The sequence below is a fragment of the Platalea leucorodia genome (genome assembly GCF_965183815.1).
Source record: "Platalea leucorodia genome assembly, chromosome: 1".
NCBI classification, from domain to species: Eukaryota; Metazoa; Chordata; class Aves; order Pelecaniformes; family Threskiornithidae; genus Platalea; species Platalea leucorodia.
In genome coordinates this window covers 147,271,699-147,286,688 of record NC_138823.1, presented here as the reverse complement: position 1 = coordinate 147,286,688, position 14,990 = coordinate 147,271,699, and the positions used below count along the sequence as shown (strand labels likewise).

At 39.4% G+C, this 14,990-nt stretch overlaps 1 protein-coding gene across 1 annotated transcript in view; it reads right to left on the bottom strand.

The window, feature by feature from the left end:
* MALRD1 (MAM and LDL receptor class A domain containing 1) overlaps nucleotides 1–14,990 on the bottom strand; it is a gene marked incomplete at both ends in the record, with an annotated part of 328,396 nt that overhangs the window by 81,471 nt on the left and 231,935 nt on the right. Inside the window, 2 exons of the mRNA XM_082329648.1 lie at nucleotides 8,407–8,568; nucleotides 13,314–13,442. Coding sequence (XP_082185774.1) covers nucleotides 8,407–8,568; nucleotides 13,314–13,442 — 291 coding nt within the window. The remainder of the gene's footprint in view (nucleotides 1–8,406; nucleotides 8,569–13,313; nucleotides 13,443–14,990) is intronic.

Sequence of the window (14,990 nt, the reverse complement as noted above, 5' to 3'; positions counted from 1 at the left end):
TTCTAGAAAGGAAAGAAATATTTGTAAAACAAACTGAATAGTGATGGACCCAATTTAATTTCTAGCTTTTCCCTCTATTGACAAATTCTTAAAATAGCATAAGCATCATATGCTAAGGAATGATCGCTGAATTTTCTGGCAGACTGAAGACAGCCTGTGAGCTGGAAGCCTCATTATAAGACCTAGAAGGCAAATGATTTCCTTCTCCTACAACTTTTCCATTACTAAAAAAAAATTGTGTTAGAACAAAAATAAGAAGTTTATTTTCAGCTGTAAGATCAATATGAGATACAATCTACCACTTCTTATTAGTAAGGTGGCAAATACAGATTTCAAGAAAGCAACATCAGGAAGCTGCTCATCATTGCTGTGTTACTTCAAGAGTCAGACCCACTTGGACTGCAGTGAAAATATAAAAAATTATTTCCCATCTGAAGTGAGCTGCAGTTATTTCGACCTAAAATTGATTGCAATTTTAGGCCTTTCACTCATAAAGTGAAGCTATGTAATGGGCTTTCAAACTGCTATCCAACATGCCATTCTTACAGACCTGCAAATAATCTTTTGTTCAGAGTAAGAATTATTCAGTATGAATCTCAGTCAAAGGAAACCGAGAATTTAGACTCTTTGTAAATTGTAATGACTATCAAGGAAATGTTCTGAGTTTCTAATGCTGTCTTGGAAGCAATCTTATTTGAGATGATGTTTTCAGGTGAGGTTATCTGGGTATCATGTTATGCCTCAAGCTTTTTTCAAGAAACATGTAAATTTTCTCATGAGAGAAAAAACTATTTGAAAGATTATAATGACATGGATATACTATATTCTTCATAAATAGAATGGTCCCATATAGTTGCATACTGACCAGCAAACTGGAAGACCAAGGTGCTTGTCTCCTTGGTACACAGAATCATAGAATCATAGAATCATAAAATGGTTTGGGTTGGAAGGGATCTTAAAGATCATCTAGTTTCAACCCCCCTACCGTGGGCAGAGACACCTCTCACCAGACCAGGTTGCTCAAAGCCCCGTCCAACCTGGCCTTGAATATTTCTGGGGAGGGGGCATCCACAATTTCTCTGGGCAACCTGTTCCAGTGTCTCACTACCCTCATAGTAAAGAACTTCTTCCTTATATCTAATTTAAATCTACCCTCTTTCAGTTTATAGCCATTACCCCTTGTCCTGTCACTATGCTCCAGAGGTGCTCACAGAGGTGAGGCTGGCTGGCCTGTAGTTCCCCAGGTCTTCCTTTTTTCCCTTTTTAAAAATGGGATTATGTTTCCCCTTTTCCAATCAGCGGGAACTTCACCGGACTGCCACGACTTCTCAGATATGATGGATAGTGGTTTAGCAACTTCATCTGTCAATTCCTTCAGGACCCACGGATGCATCTCATCAGGTCCCATGGACTTGTGCACCTTCAGGTTCCTTAGATGGTCTTGAACATGATCTTTTCCTACAGTGGGCGGTTCTTCATGGTCCCAGTCCCTGCCTTGACATTCTGCGACTCGGGTGGTGTGATTTGAGCACTTGCCAGTGAAGACTGAGGAAAAAAAGTCATTGAGTACCTCAGCCTTCTCCATATCCCAGGTAACCAGGTCTCCCATTTCCTTCCAGAGAGGACCCACATTTTCCCTAGTTTTCCTTTTATCACTGACATACTTACACAAGCTTTTCTTGTTGCCCTTGACATCCCTGGCCAGATTTAATTCTATCAGGGCTTTAGCTTTCCTAACCTGATCCCTGGCTACTTGGACAATTTCTCTGTATTCCTCCCAGGCTACCTGTCCTTGCTTCCACCCTCTGTAGGCTTCCTTTTTGAGTTTGAGTTTGTCCAGGAGCAACTTGTTCATCCACACAGGCCTCCTGGTGTTTTTGCCTGACTTCCTCTTTGTTGGGATGCATTGCTCCTGAGCTTGGAGGAGGTGATCCTTGAATATTAACCAGCTCTCTTCCCTCCAGGGCTTTATCCCATGGTACTCTACTGAGCAGATCCCTGAAGAGGCCAAAGTCTGCTCTCCTGAAGTCCAGGGCAGTGAGCTTGCTGTGCGCCCTCCTTGGTGCCTGAAGAATCTTGAGCTCCACCATTTCATGGTCACTGCAGCTAAGGCTGCTCTTGAGCTTCACATTCCCCACCAGCCCCTCCTTGTTGGTGAGAACAAGGTCCAGTGTAGCACCTCTCCTCGTTGGCTTCTCTATCACTTGGAGAAGGAAGTTTTCATCAACACATTTCAGGAACCTCCTGGATTGCTTATGCCCTGCTGTGTTGTCCCTCCAAGAGATGTCGGGGTGGTTGAAGTCCCCCATGAGGACCAGGGCTCATGAATGTGAGGCTGCTCCTATCTGTCTATAGAGGGCCTTATCCGCATGGTCTTCCTGGTTGGGTGACCTGTAGCAGACCCCCACTATAATGTCACCTGTTCCTGCCCTCCCATTAATCCTGACCCATAAGCTCTCGGTTGGCTCCTCATCCATCCCCAGGCAGAGCTCCATACGCTCCAGGTGATCATTGACAGAGAGGGCGACAGCCTCTCCTCGTCTTCCCTGCCTGTCCTTCCTAAAGAGCCTGTACCCTTCCATTCCAACATTCCAGTCGTAGGAGCCATCCCACCATGTCTCCATGATGCCTACGAGATCATAGCCCTGCAGGCATGCACATGTCTCTAACTCCTCTTGTTTATTCTCCATGCTGTGTGCATTTGCATAGAGACATTTAAGTTGGGCCCCCAATGAAGCCAACTTACTGGCTGGAATTCCTTTGTGCTTGCTCTTCAGGTGCACTCCTGCTGACCTGTGATCCTTCTCCAGGCTCTGGGCATCTATTCCTGGCACAGGCATCCAGCTGGTAGGAGTGGGATGGATTGAGGTTCCCCTCCCCAGCAACTTTATTTTAAAGCCCTTTTCACCAGCTTGGGAAGCCTATGACTAAAAATACTCTTCCCCTTCTCTGACAGATGGACCCCATCAGCCCCCAGTAGACCAGGTTTCTCAGAGTGAGTCCCATAGTCTAAGTAGCTGAACCCCCAGCTGTGGCACCAGTCTTGTAACTGCTTGTTGATTTGCCAGATTCAACTGGCCCTTTCAAATCCCTTCCCTTTTACCAGGAGGATTGATGAAAAAACTACCTGCGCTCCACACTCCCTTACCACTGCTCCTAGGGCTCTGTAATTCTACTTGATACACCTTAGACTGCTCATGGCTGTCTCGTTGGTGCCCACATGAAACAACAGCAGTGGATAATAGTCAGTGGACTGTACGAGGTTTGGTAGTCTCTTGGTGACATCCCTGATATAAGCCCACAGTAAGCAGCACACCTCTCTAGAGAGTGCGTCAGGTATGACATAAGACATGATATAAGATATATTGCAAAATGATATATGATATATAGCAAAAGTTAAACAAGTTTGTTTTTGCATTTGGCTGAAGTTTTTGAGGTTGAAGTGTTCTGCCCTTTGTCAGCTACATCCTCTGAATATTTAAATAGCTCATGGATGCAGTGGCAAAGGTTGAAAGTGCCCTGTTTTTGAGCAAGAAAGAACCATATGAGAAGGAAATGTATGGAAAGGAATGTTTTTAAGTTTGAGACCTGCATAAGCTACACACTGGTCAGACTGCACAATGTTAAACAGGTGAAACATAGTTATTTATCACTAAAAGTCCTTGTTTTCAAATCACAGGGCTTATGTTCTCCCAGAGACTGTACCAACGCAGTAAGTTAATTTTGTTAAACTAATGAAAAATTTTTTCATATAAACACTTCTATCCACCTGAAATCTGTAATGTCAATTTAAGTTGTGCTAGATGAAGCAATATAAGACACATTTAAACCAATATGAGATTCCTCTACACAAAGTTGTGCCAATACGCTTAATACAAAGTTGGTATAATATCACAGGTTTGTTATATTTCTATAATGGCATGCATGATCTGTACAATGAATTTATATGCTCAGTAACTAGAGGAAATGAGTTTAGAACAAGAAGGAATTGGATTTAGGTCAGGAATGGGCTGATAGATACTTCTGGACATACTTCAGGTCATTAGTATCTAGGCTGTTGGCAATTCTGACAAGTGATATCTCTATAGCTAATGTGAGTATTTCTTGCCCTGTTAATTTACAAATAAATTACAAATCTGGGTGATTTTGCGAACATGTTTGCTTTAATTTTGTTTTCTTTTTGCTTCAGTTTTTATTAACTTTGTTTTTCTTATAATTGCTGGCTAATTTCACAGAAGCAAAGAAGAACCAATTAAATGAGAGAAATTGAAATAGAAAAGCAACAAAATCTCCTTGAAGAGCCAAGCGCTACTGGGTTTTTTTGTCATCACACTGCATTAAAGGAACAGCAAGAAAGAAAGTCAGACTACTGATTTGCGAGGAGTAGCTTGCCCAGGACAGCTGCAATAGTTTCTACCTCTACCTGTCTGTTCTATCCCTTTCCAAGGGGAATGAACTTCCACATTTACAGCCTGCAATAGCAACACAAACTAATATGGATGTCTTGTTTCTCTAAAATGAAAAACTGTGATTTGTGGCAGATACACAGTTCCTCATGATCAGGTGAGCCGTTCCTGCAGCAGGTGCAGAATCCTCTAAAGGAAAAGGGAAGATAAGTGAGTAGGACAGAAATGGTTACAGCCACCCGCTGCTAAGATGTCTCTGCTGATTTTGGAAACGTAAAACACCAAAAAAGAGTCAAAGCCTGGAAATCATGCTGCTTACAAATTCAAGAGAAAAACTGTAGAGATTGTGATACTTCCACATTGAATACTAACTATTCTTTGCTGATTAGATGGAAATTAAAATAGGGTTTCTAACCATTAAAACTACTGGAAAGAAAAGCTAAGCATTTCTCAAATAGAGATTGGTGCATTTATGATGGAAGTCAATATTCCATCCAGATTTATTATATTATATAATCTATATAATATATTACATGATTTTATATTTATATAATACAATCTATACTTATAGCTTGCTGTCTACATAATACAGATAATTGTAATTGCCTATAATACTTTTCATTCTTCCAGCAGTCAATAGGCATTCTAGTAGTAGTCTGTCAGCAACATCTTGTAGGGGCATCTAGGGAAACACTTCTATATTAAGATTTTTGGCAAGCCAATGTCAGGGAGGTAAATTAAACAAGGATCTTAGGTAGGAACCTTAAGCATTTCACACGCATCCACACACACTGCTCCTCAGCCATTCTTTAAGGACGAGTGTATGATTGCATATTTTTCTAGAATTCATTGGGATGGTATCACACTCCAGGAAAAGTAGGTTATTCAAAATGTTCACAAGGAGAAGAGTACTACTGTAGCCAGTTACAGTTTCAGAGACTTCAACTTTTAAAGTCGGACTCTGTATAGCAGAAATTTGTTATTAGAATAGAATAAACTAGACTATTTCAGGTGGAAGGGACCTACAATGACCATCTAGTCCAACTGCCTGACCAACTCAGGGCTGACCAAGTTAAAGCATGTTATTAAGGGCATTGTCCAAATGCCTCTTAAACAGTGACAGGCTTGGGGCATCGAGCACCTCTCTAGGAAGCCTGTTCCAGTGTTTGACCACCCTCTAGATAAAGAAATGCTTCCTAATGTCCAGTCTAAACTTCCCCTGGCGCAGCTTTGAACCATTCCCATGCATTCTATCGCTGGATACCAGGGAGAAGAACTCAGCACCTCCCTCTCCACTTCCCCTCCTCAGGAAGCTGTAGAGAGCAATGAGGTTGACCCTCAGCCTCCTTTTCTCCAAACTAGACAAGCTCAAAGTCCTTAGCCGCTCCTCATAGGACATTCCTTCCAGCCCTTTCACCAGCTTTGTTGTCCTCCTCTGGACGCATTCAAAGACCTTCACATCCTTCTTCAATGGTGGGGCCCAGAACTGCATACGGTACTTGAGCTGAGGCTGCACCAATGCTGAATACAGCAGGATAATCACCTCTTTTGACCAGCTGGTTATACTGGGTTTGGTGCAGTGCAGGATGCGATTTGCCCTCTTGGCTGCCAGGGCACACTGCTAACTCATATTGAGCCTGCTGTTGACCAGCACTCCCAGATCTCTTTCTGCAGGGCTGATCTCCAGCCACTCCTTTCCCAATTTATACTTGTGTCTGGCATTACTCCGCCCTAGGTGCAGATTCTGTCATTTCGATTTGATAAATTTCATCCTATTAATCATAGCCCAATGCTCCAACCTATCCAGATCCCTCTGCAAGGCCTCCTGTCCCTCAAGAGAGTCAACAGCACCTCCCAGTTTGGTATCATCAGCAAACTTGCTAATGGTGCATTCAAATCCTGCATCCAGATCGTTGATAAATATATTGAACAGAACTGGCCCTAGAGTTGAAGCCTGAGGAACACCACTTGTGACCGGTCACCAGCCAGATGTAGCCCCATTCACTACAACGCTTTGAGCAATGTCCTTCAGCCAGTTCTTCACCCAGCACACCCAGAACCTGCTCATCCCACAGCTGGACAACTTGTCCAGAAGGATGCTATGAGGAACAGTATCAAAAGCCTTACTAAAATGCAGAAAAACTACATCCACCACCTTCTCTTCATCCACTAGGTGGGTGACCTTATCATAGAAGGATATGAAATTAGTTAAACAAGACTTTCCCTTTGTGAACCCATGTTGACTGTGCCTGATGATTGCATTATTCTCTAAATGCCTTTCAGTAGTTCACAGTATAATCTTCTCCATAATTTTTCCAGGAACGGAGGCTAGACTAACATGTCTGTAGTTCCCTGGGTCTTCCCTCATGCCCTTTTTGTAGATTGGAATAACATTGGCTAGCTTCCAGTCAGCAGGGATCTCCCCAGACTCCAAAGACCTTTGGTAGATAATCAAGAGGGGTCCTGCCATAACACCCGCTAGCTCCTTCAGTACTCTGGGATGAACACCATCAGGCCCCATGGACTTTTGGACATTCAGTTGATACAACTGGTCCCTTACAATTTCAGTGACCACATATGGAAAGTCGCTGTTCCCACACTCGTGGTCCTCCAACTCAGAGAACTGGGCAGCCCAAGGTCTATCAGTATTATTAAAGACTGAGGCAAAAAACACATTGAATGCCTCTGCTTTTTCTTCATCCCTATTAGTAAGATGACCATCTTCTACAAGTATCAGGCCAATGGTTTCTATTCATACTGCAGTTACACTTACAGAAACCACAAGTATTAAGGCCTGACACACAACATTTCATACAGAGATTTCATTTGAATACAGTGACTTCTACAACGAATGAACAAAATACTAGTGATTGGTGAGAAAAATGCAGAGCTGGTGATTGGGAGAGGGAAAGATGACAGATTAAGCTGAGTTCTCAGAAAAACATGAGTTAGGTAGAGGTTAACAAGATGTCCTAATGTTGTTTTGTCCAGGTGCAAGCTGATATTGGAAAGACAAAGCTGATATTTTCATGGAGCTGCCTATAAAAATGCCTACAATGCCAACAAAGTTTTCCAGAGACTGACTACAGCACAATCAGGGTCATTGGATTGTCTCCTAATATAAGGTGCTGCTTAATATAAGCTCTACATTTAGTGATCTGATGACCTGAGAGAAACAGATGGCTGGACTACTATTTGCACTTTTGTTTATCCAAAGGTTTCCAGCCATTCAGCACTGCATGGATTCACTGTCACAGTATTTCTGAGTAAGACCTGATGGAATATCATAGTGACCCATGATTATTGCCAAATCTATTGTCTTTTATTGTATTAAAATTTTCATATCTGTCGTTCTTTAAAAGTTTTCAAATAGACCTTTAATTAATAATGTCATTACAGACTTGGAGACAGTTACTGCATTTGTACAGGCATGTTGTACTGTTTTAGAAAGAGGTCTGTTGTGTCCCAGATGTGATGGTTAATTAGTATCTTCACATAATATTTAGCAGCTCATTTTCTAAGAAATCACTAAACAAATGCATCAAGCTGCAGTGGAGTATAAAGAATTATATAATCAGGACCACTCTGAAAAGAGCAATCTATAAAATTGCAGTGCTGCTGAAGCAATGATTAAAAAGGTTGGTAATAGGCTACTATGCCACGCTGTTTGGTTTTGTATTCAGACAGAACTAGAAGTTACCAGATAGTATAAACGACAAGATTCAATATGTTAAAACATTTAATATATTTTTGCATGGGTTTTTTGGATACATATCCTCTATTGTAATTTTAATATAAGGGTGAACATTTTCAATGCTTGTTGGAACTGCTTTGTGAACTCGGCTAATTGCTCACTACAATTTGTCTGCATATACAATAAGCTCAGCTGATCACACTGAGATTTGCTGTTATCTTGGCACTAATCTATGGTTTGGTTTTTTTTTTTAAATTCAGTGAATACTTCATTTTCCCAAAAGTGATGTTAGACACATGCCAATACCTGGTGTATGGTCGGTATCAGGGCCCGTTTGTCCTGTGACAGCACTGTTGCTAATATTCCAGTCAAAATCATCACTAAGGTCTTGTGTTAATCCACATACAGTGGTCCATTCTTGATCTTGTGTTTCAAAGTTACAGCTTCCAGGAATACTTGTGTAGTAACCTGAAAATATAGCAAGAAGTAAATTATCATCCCAGGTCTCATGTGTAAAAGGCTATAATAAACATACCATACATGGTAATGGAAAGGATTCTGTTTGGCTAATGCTATGATTCCTTGTGTTCCATGTACTAACATAAATAATATGTGGTAGTTAGTGAGAAAAGAAAAAATTCACCTTTTGCTTCCCACGCAGGTATAAACAGCCTTAAACTTTATTACAGAGATATGCTCATGTAAGTCTTGAGGACAAACTGATGACTTCACCAACTTTAGTTATTATTCAAGGTGAAAGGACAGAATGATTCCCAGCCAATTAGCTAGCAAAACTGGACTTCACTTCCACAGTGGTGTTTTTCATGAACATATGTTGGCTGATCCTTGTGAGTGTTACGCATGAAGGCAGTTTTATGATGAAAGAGAAGTTTTAGTGATTAGGACACTGACTGAATTCAGGAGATCTTTGTTAAACTTCCCATTTCTAGATCTGCCTCTGATGTTTCAGGTGACTTTGGAAAAGTAATTAATCAACAAAATTATACAAATGCTGTGGTAGAGATGAATCAAATAACATCACAAACTCTCCTTTGGCTTGTAAAGGTCATTTCCTGAGCTGTAAAGCAGAGGCAGCTACACAATTGCTGAGTGAGAGAGGACTATCCCTGTGAGAGGACTCTGGGAAAAGGTTCCAAACTATTAAACATCACAGTCAGTTGTGCATTTTAGAAACATGTCTGACTGTGACTATTTCAGAACCTCAAATGTATTTGAGGATTTAGAGTGTGTTTCTTGATCTAGAAGTATTCTGCAACATTAAAATACAACTGTTTATGTATCATTGTCTAGGTATAAAGGATACAGATAAACAGAATAGATTTAATTACCTTTTAGTAGCCTGTTTTGGTTTTTTTCCTATTTTCTACTTGGATGCTACAAGAACAACTGATGCCATTCTTTGTAAAAATAACTTATCATTATCATAAACCTGTTTTGTATGACCAAGATCTGCACACACACTGTAACCCTGTGGACTTGCTTTTCTGTAAAAATGTGTCACCTTAGTTAAACATACAGGACAAATATCTTAGAAGAAGAATAATTTTGATCCAGTGAGTAACCCATATCCCACTGAATGCTAGGAGAAGGATCTGTATTGCTCTGTAATGTACTGTACTCTTACTGTACTGCAAGGGACTGAAGCATCTCTCATGCTGAGAGGCTGAGAGAGCTGGGACTGTTCAGCCTGGGGGAGAGAAGGCTTAGTGGGATTTTATCAGTGTGTATAAATACTTACTGGGAGGGTGGAAAGAAGACAAAGCCAGGCTCATCTCAGTGGTGCCCAGTGTCAGGACAAGAAACAACGGGCACAAATACAGGAAGCAATTTTTAAGATTAAGAAAAAGCTTCCTTCTTTTACTGTCAGGCTGGTCAAACACTGGCACAAGTTGCCCAGAGAAGTTGTGGAGTCTCCATTCTTGGAGATATTCGAAACCTGACTGGCACAGCCCTGGGCAACCTATTGCAGTGGACCCTGTTTTGAGCAGGAGGTTGGACTAGACGGTCTCCAGAAGTGCCTTCCCACCTCAACTGTTCTGTGCTTGTGTTAGTGTTATTCACAGCATGGCCTTCAGGAATTATGAAAGGAATACACAAATGCACTCAGCATCCACATTGGCAGTGCATTACAAGCATCATGTAAGCCTAATAAAGCCTAACTCCAACACCAAACACCCTCACATGCAGGTAGGGCAAAGAAGGGAACCCATTAATCGAAAAAACAAGTACAATTTTCTTGCACAGTTCTAACAAGATCAAAGTCCAAATGCATTTGGAATTCATACTATACATAATAGATTGCCTGACTTCAGGAATTTTACCCTAATATCTTAACAGTGCATTCAGAAGACAATTATTAATAAATATTTATGAATAGTATTTACAGGGTTGATGAAGTCACCCGACATATCTGAACTTGCTGGGTACTTTTTATTTTATGGGTAAACACAGCCTATTTAGAAGCCATCAGAAGAGGATCATTCGATTTATCCAAAAAATTGCTTTTCTTCCAATACTTCAAGCACTCCTCTAGTTGGTTCATCAACGCTAAGGTTTGTTATTAATCAAATCTGGGTGTATAATTGGCTGCAATTCATGAAAATTGAAACTGCTTTCATGTGTGCTTTTTTCACCTCAGTACTTCCAGCAAGTTACTGAAAGAGAATGAAAATTTTGCAAGATTGCCTGACTGGATTGAATGAAGCATAGAATAAGTAATTTCCATGAGTTTATTTAAAAAAAAAAGTCCACCAGCCTACGTGGATACAATTCATTTCATCCAGATTCTGTTTTAAATCCTGCACAGAGGAATTGCTGCTGAGCAGATTATGGTCCATTTACTTCTTTGGAGTTACACTGGTATAAAACCATAGAATGTGAAATAACCTTGGACCTTGAGCTCAGAGAAAAGGAGAAAATTGCAGACAAATGTGGTCATAACCACTTGTGATGGGGCAGGTTAGACTATGAAGGGCTTTCTCTGTTCCTGTGCTGCTCTCTTTTCTGATTAAGCAGCTCCTGTTGCCTTTTCATTAAAAAATGTGGTTTCCATGTCTAGAAGGTATTATGTGCCCATTAATGTTGTTTATTCCCATCTGTAAGATATACATTCAGCAAAAAGGTGTGTTTATCCAAATGTAAGGCCTCATTTGTTGGAACTAAGATATAGCAGACAGGGAAATACTATACCTGAGGCTTATCTGGGTATTCTGTATGCCAGATTATAGTATCTCTCCTCTATTGTTAACTTGATATTTTGTTAGTTCTTCAGCAACAGCAAGGCTAAAGACTGATGAAAACATTTTGATGTAACTACAGCCTTTCCATCTACAATAAAAGGATATTGCGCACTGTTTATTTAAAGTGAATATCAGTATTTTTTTTTTCTTCCCTTGGAAAAACTTTTCTGCCGTATAGCAAAGACTGTGTTGCTTTACTGTGATTCAAGATCATTTATGGCCTGAAATGTTTCCACCTATTATCTGACTAAGAAAAGACAGTTGATGCTATCATAGTCCTTCCAGACAACACAGGACCTCCCCCAATGAAGCTACTATATCCTGTAACAATATTTACAGAATAAATCAAGTGCCTCCATACTTTTCTAAATATCTTTACAGAGCAGTTTACCTTGGACAGCAATTTAGACTTACTGTGTCTCTGTTAGGACTGTAAAATGTTACAAGGGTGCATTTACAAAGTATTTTTCTGCACTTACGTTGTCTAACTCCTGAAAAAATATGAATATTATCTATAAGAAATACATATTATTTGTTTAAAATCTATCTTTTCTTGGAATCTACCTGGAAAAAAAGCTAGTTTTTTAAAGTTATTGTTCAACGTAGATTCATTTCCATGAATATGACTCACAAAGTTCACTGGAATGCAAAGCACTGCAGGAGGCAGAAACCAGAAATAGACACTAGCTTCAGCATATGTACTTCAGAACTGTTATTTACTTTTATGAAAACAATAAAGAGGGAGAAACTCCAAGTTAAATATCCTATAGTGACATCTTCACGTGTATTCTGGGTTGTAAGTCTGCTGTCTAGCTAAAACAATATAATTTACATCACCCAATAAAGGGTCATTATTTTTGTAACCCTGTCCAGTCAAAGCATTTAGCAACCCCATGCAAGAGAAAATGCCTTTGATTTTCAAAGGATCACCAAGTATTGGTTGATTTCAATGGCATACTTGGACTTCAACATAATGTGACCATTGAATGAGTGCATGTGATGCATTTACTTTAACTACCAAGGTTACTTTTGATCATATCTGCATTATGGCTCTCCAGCTCGAAGATTAAGAATTAGACTGATTACTGAACTGTATATATGGACTGCCTAAGCTTCCTGCTCCAAAAGTCTGGTCTGGACAGTGACTGTAAATAAACAAAGACATGGAGCAGGAACAAAGGCACAATGTTTTACTGCTTTTGAGTTTCAAGACTGAACTGGAAAGCCTGTTAACTTGATCCAGATTTTCAAAATTGAGCTGTGTCCTTCCATCTCAAACAGCGTTAGTGAAGAGTACCTACACACAGATTTTGTCTCAGTATTCACTAGGACTGCAAAAATATAAACAGACTGGATTTTGTCCAACTGTTCTGTAATAGAGTAATAGCAAGAAAATATTTTCATAGCTTTGTAGTAGCAGCAAGAACAAAGAACAATGAACATGTAGTAGCGACACAACTCAGATCATAAAGACAGGATTAGTCAGAAAGGAAAGACAGGCCTGTTTTTAAATAATCACTTTTTATAGCAGAATCATGTCTAAATGTTATTGTGCATTAATTTGCTTACTTAGCTTTTTCATTCAACATTGACAGCTCAACATGCTTTCAACTTAATAAATGAGTTTACATTTCTTCTTGGAGTTAATTTGTGTTGTAACCCATGGATTTTAGTCCTTAAATATGTTTTTAGTCCTTAAGCTGTTTTTTGGATTTTTTTTATATTTAATCTTTGGTTTGAGCAAGTTACACTTTTGCAACTAAATCACACTTAAATGCTTTTTGCAACAAATGTCTCAGGATCTGAAAATTTCAGAACTTCTCTGTTGGGGGAGCAGGCAACCTGCTTGTAATTATCTTCTGAGCAGCTGTGTGAGTTCATGTAAGCGATGCTACAGAATTTAAAGTTATAATTTTAACTGGAGATTACATTAATACACAAAGAGATACTTACTGCAGTCAGCTTCATCTGATAGGTCTTCACAGTCTGGTTTATAGTCGCAGACGAACTGAGACTCTATGCAATTCTCATTCCCACACACAAAATCAGTGAGGGCAGGGCATTCCCTGGGATTCTCTCCAGCTGAAACCAACAAGACATTTAAATCAATATTGTAATTAAATCAAAGGATGTTTTTTTTTTTATTTGTTTAGCCATTATACACCATGACTTCAGTGATTTACTGCTTCCAACAGATGTTATTTGGTCTCACTCTTTTAATGGGACATTACGTGTGTCTAGACTACTGTATTGGCCTTGCCCAAAGTTTCCAGGGTAGGATGTTTTGCCTGGAAGAAAATTCAGTTCAGCATCAACATGACTGTTTCCGCAGTGTATTTGTTGTGCACGTTCCATAAAAGAAGGTTCTGTGGGCTGTTGAAAAGTAGACAGGCTAAAGGCTTTATTCTGCTCATTATTACAGGACATCATCTGGAAAATAACATTTTAAACTGAGAATCACTGTTATACAACATTTATGTAACACATAAACTTTTAAAGCCTTTATAAGATTTTTTTTTTGAAGAGTTTAGAGAAACTTCTTCTCTGAGTGTGTGAACAGCTCAGAAATTGCTCTTATGGTATTTGATATGAGGATCTGTTTTACAACAACAATTTTTGATCATCTCAGAGTGAGTGAAAATCGTGTCATAAAGTGAGAGTAACTAGTAACTTGCACATAAAGCACTAGGGCCAAAGCCAAAGAGTGCTGAGATACAGCCATCTCTGAACTGACAGACTATAAAGAAACTTATTTAAATTACTTTTTAGTTCAGTGCCCAGGGTACATAATTTCAATTAGTACTAATAATTGAAACTGTTCTGATAATCCCAAATGCAGCATTTAAGATGCACTCCCGTTAACCTAAGATTGTTTTGCTGTCTAGAGCTCCAAGTTGCGCAATAAGACATTTAGAAGAATGTATTTTGACTTTATTCATTGTAATGTTTCATTTTTTCCTTCAAACATGACTAAAATGTGACACATCACTAAACACAGTCTGGACAGAACACCTTGATATTTACCTTTATGCAGGTCCATATTTCCAGAAGGGGAAGTTATTGTTGTCAGGGTATTAATCTCCTCAAATAGAGGTACTTACTGAATTTTACAGACTGAGAAACTACATTCTCATTGGGGCAAAATAAGAAAGGAGAACTAAATTTTTTGTTTAGTTTAAACATGTATGCAAGGTAATATTAAATAGATCAACAACACAGCATTAAAATGTGATTCAAATATTTAGAATGGATAGTTCAAAAAAAATTCAGTCATAAGGTTAGTTACCTGCAGGACCTGTCTTAAATTTTCAGTTTTGAAATGCATATGTCCCTTAACATTGGTATAAATAAAATCTGGTTTCAAATTGATATTTGTCTTGTTGGTTTGGTTTTTAATTTTACACTGTCAGTTTGATCTGATTAGGTGTCAGGGAATCCACAAACAACAGGGTTGCTATGAATGCCTTAAATACAGGAAAACCTATGGCTGCTTTTTACAGAGAATCCACATGGCAGAGAGCCCTTAGCAGAGGAGTGGTTTCTTGAGAAAAAATTGACTGAAACTTTTGTGATGGTTAAGACAGTTTTCACATCTCTCCCAAATGATGTGATAAAACTTGATTGAAAATA